General features: G+C 46.5%; 2 protein-coding genes across 2 annotated transcripts; one reads left to right on the top strand and one right to left on the bottom strand.

Moving 5' to 3' along the window:
• Positions 1–373: 373 nt before the first annotated feature.
• On the bottom strand, positions 374–685 carry LOC145419031 (histone H4). The gene has a single exon (XM_080287277.1). It carries the CDS (start codon positions 683–685, stop codon positions 374–376), a length of 312 nt encoding a protein of 103 aa, XP_080143403.1.
• Positions 686–1,118: 433 nt separating this feature from the next.
• LOC145419114 (histone H3) lies at positions 1,119–1,529 on the top strand. The gene has a single exon (XM_080287357.1). The coding sequence runs from the start codon at positions 1,119–1,121 to the stop codon at positions 1,527–1,529; it is 411 nt and encodes a 136-aa protein (XP_080143483.1).
• Positions 1,530–3,976: the final 2,447 nt, after the last annotated feature.

Here is a 3,976-nt window from a genome sequence, read left to right as displayed (position 1 = left end):
TTAGAAGATGTAGAAGCCAAATTGACAGTTGCCTAACCCCCCCCCCCTTTTTTTTATAACTGCCAGAGAGAGAGAGAGAGAGAGAGAGAGAGAGGGAGGTTTGGTATGGTTCAGGTAGGTTATGTTAGGTGTGGTAAAGAGTTGGTTGGGTTGCATTACATGTCTTCATTTCCGTTACATTATAAAAAAAAAAAAAAAATTTGGTGCTAGCTAACCAGCTCAACGTCTGCATTTACCTAGACTACTATGCCTTCATTCATTCTCTTTCACAGAAATTAGGTGTGGACCTCTAAAAGAGGTCCGGGGGTTGTTGTTGTTGTGTGCTTTGCCGTGGCCAGGTGGAATAGTGCCATGCAGTTAGGCACGCACCCTCTTAACCGCCGAAGCCGTAAAGGGTGCGCCCTTGTCGCTTCAGGGCGTACACCACGTCCATCGCGGTCACGGTCTTGCGCTTGGCGTGCTCAGTGTAGGTGACAGCATCGCGAATCACGTTCTCGAGGAACACCTTGAGAACACCGCGGGTCTCCTCGTAGATCAGGCCCGAGATACGCTTCACGCCACCACGACGAGCCAGACGACGGATGGCAGGCTTGGTGATGCCCTGGATGTTGTCACGAAGCACCTTGCGGTGTCGCTTGGCGCCTCCCTTGCCCAGACCCTTGCCGCCTTTGCCTCGACCAGTCATGGTGTCTACAGCTGCTGCTCAGACCCAGTAGTAGTAGTAGTAGTAGTAGTAGTAGTGGTGAGTGTCCGCTCCGCTCCCAGCACCAACAGTGATGACGACCCCGCTCGCCAACCACCCTTATATAACCCAGTCTCGGTCGTGCAAGTACGAACCTTATCCATCTAACCTTGATTTCAGGCCTAGGCCTCACCCCAGCTCCCAGGAGGCCAATCCTAGAGAGGTGTCGTAGCCAGGTCACGCCACAGGGCATGCCAAATTTTGCAAGCAAACCAGGAATTGCATCGAAAAAGCATGAACAGTAAATCACCGCCATGTACATCACACCCCGACCACTCACACGCCGCCAGTCCTGAGACAGGCAACATAAAAGGCCGCTGCCAGGCGCGGTGCGCCAACACTCTCGCTCTTCTCGCTCCCTCAGTCACGCTCAGCCATGGCTCGTACCAAGCAGACTGCACGTAAGTCCACTGGGGGCAAGGCCCCTCGCAAGCAGCTGGCCACCAAGGCCGCTCGCAAGTCCGCCCCTGCCACCGGCGGCGTCAAGAAACCCCATCGTTACAGGCCTGGCACTGTGGCCCTGCGTGAGATCCGTCGCTACCAGAAGAGCACTGAGCTGCTTATAAGGAAGCTGCCATTCCAGCGTCTCGTCCGTGAGATTGCCCAGGACTTCAAGACTGACCTGCGCTTCCAGTCCTCTGCCGTCATGGCTCTGCAGGAGGCGTCTGAGGCCTATTTGGTCGGTCTCTTTGAGGACACCAACCTGTGTGCCATCCACGCCAAGCGTGTAACAATCATGCCTAAGGACATCCAGCTGGCCCGCCGCATCCGTGGCGAGCGCGCCTAAGGCGAGAGACCCCTCACCTCGATCGAAAGAAATCTCGGCCCTTTTCAGGGCCAAAACCCTTTTTCAAAGAGAGATGATGACAGACCCTCAGTTTAGGTTTCCATATATCAGCTCTTGCTTTTCCGCAGCGAAGCATGCTCACACACACACACACACACACACACAGACAAATGAACTCCATTACTTACCTACATGCATTCATTCAATTTTTTTTTTTTTTTAAATCATTTACTTTTTTTTTTTTTTTTTGAAGGGGGGGGGAAATACTTGCCTATTCGTTTGTTTCTTTTATTGATCTGTTGGTCACGTCGCAGTTTTTGTTTTCGTTATTTGCCTGTTTCTTTTACTTACTCATTGATTCACTCACGCCCTCATAAAGGTACACAGGTTCGCACAACGAGAAAGTCATTCCCGCTGCATATTAGATGCTCTCTATATCCGTCATGAACGCACGGTGAATCCTTCAGTTACTATGCTGGAAAAAAAAAAAAAAAAAAAAAGGTTAACCTGAACCCATCGATTTTCGCCTGCTGCAGTTGTGCTCGTGTATGTATGTTTCTACTGTACCTATGTATTTGTGTGTCTTTGTGAGCATGTATGTCTGTGTGTACGGACGTATGAGGACACACACACACACACACACACACACACACACACACACACAAACGGACGAATGAACTGTACTTATATAGATACATTCATGCATTCATTCATTCATCCTTTTTTCAATCATTCATTTCCTTTTTTTTGGGGGGTGGGGGGGGGAGGAGGGGCAACTTGCCTATTCGTTTATTTCTTTTGTTGATCTGTTGTTAACGTCGCAGTTTTTGTTGTCGTTATTTGCCTGTTTCGTTGACTTCCTGATCGATTCAGTCACGCCCTCATAAACGTACACAGGTTTGAACAAGGAGAAAGGCATTCCCGCTGCATATTAGGAGAGTCTCTGTACCCGTTATGAAGGTTTGACAGTGGCCACGAACGCACGGTAAATCCTTCAGTTAATATACTGAGAGAGAGAGAGAGAGAGAGAGAGAGAGAGAGAGAGAGAAAGTGAACCTGAACCCATCGATTTTTACCTGCAGTTGAGCGTGTGTATGTATGTATGTAGGTTGTATGTTTATACTGTACGTATGTGTGTGTCTCTGTGAGCATGTATGTCTGTGTGTATGGACGTATGAGGACACACACACACACACACACACACACACACACACAAACGGACGAATGAACTGTACTTATATAGTTACATACATGCATTCATTCATTCATCCTTTTTTCATTCATTTCCTTTTGTTTGGGGGGAGGAGGGGCAACTTGCCTATTCGTTTATTTCTTTTGTTGATCTGTTGTTAACGTCGCAGTTTTTGTTGTCGTTATTTGCCTGTTTCGTTGACTTCCTGATCGATTCAGTCACGCCCTCATAAACGTACACAGGTTTGAACAAGGAGAAAGGCATTCCCGCTGCATATTAGGAGAGTCTCTGTACCCGTTATGAAGGTTTGACAGTGGCCACGAACGCACGGTAAATCCTTCAGTTAATATACTGAGAGAGAGAGAGAGAGAGAGAGAGAGAGAGAGAGAGAGAGAGAGAACGAACCTGAACCCATCGATTTTTACCTGCAGTTGAGCGTGTGTATGTATGTATGTATGTAGGTTGTATGTTTATACTGTACGTATGTGTGTGTCTCTGTGAGCATGTATGTCTGTGTGTATGGACGTATGAGGGCTTGTGTGTATGTGAGCATGACAGTGTGTACGTACATGTGTAGGTCACTGCGTATACAGTATAAATGTATTTGTGCACATGTGTTGGTGTATGTACGTACAGATTGTAGACTGACATGAATATGCATGATACGATGTCATGCCCGTATTTACTGTACGCCTGTTGAGTGAGTTTGGTTGGTACGGTCGGCCTAAGAAGTGCCGGCGGAGTATCCAGAAGTTTTCGGTCAGCGATAGTGTCCATACTCTTCCTTATATCTGAACGAGGTGAAACCTAATATGTAAAAAAAAAAAAAAAAAAAAAATCCATGTCCAGTTATCTGTATATTTCCAAATTATTGTAGGAAGCAGTTGGTTAGTTACGATAATAGGAATTCGTAAACGGAACTAATTGATATTTCACAATTGTCGCTCAGGGAGAGTCGGGAATAATTATGTTGTGGAGTTCAAATCTAGCATGGTAACAGGCAGTGATTTTTGGGTAGCGTAAGACTGAACAAAAGGGAGCTTTAATGAACATGGGGAATGATTAATTATTAGTTATAAAATAATTTTCCCTGACAATACTAGGGAATAATTTCAAGTCATTTAGGTCCGTTTCCAATGTCTCCATGGACGACGACAGAAAGAGGGAAGGAGGCGTAAGCCAGTAAGCTATTTTAAATGTTTCGATCAACACGCACGAAAGGAGATAACATTCACTCAAGGACATGCAGTTATTA

The sequence above is a fragment of the Coenobita brevimanus genome, chromosome 117 (genome assembly GCF_032717465.1).
Source record: "Coenobita brevimanus isolate Jiangsu-jjx chromosome 117, ASM3271746v2, whole genome shotgun sequence".
Classification (NCBI taxonomy): domain Eukaryota; kingdom Metazoa; phylum Arthropoda; class Malacostraca; order Decapoda; family Coenobitidae; genus Coenobita; species Coenobita brevimanus.
The sequence above is the reverse complement of the archived record's forward strand: the minus strand, read 5'-3'. Positions and strand labels throughout refer to the sequence as shown.

Coding starts and splice junctions, on each gene's coding strand:
- LOC145419031 (XM_080287277.1), bottom strand. CDS start 685: ATGACTGGTCGAGGCAAAGGCGGCAAGGGTCTGGGCAAGGGAGGCGCC.
- LOC145419114 (XM_080287357.1), top strand. CDS start 1,119: ATGGCTCGTACCAAGCAGACTGCACGTAAGTCCACTGGGGGCAAGGCC.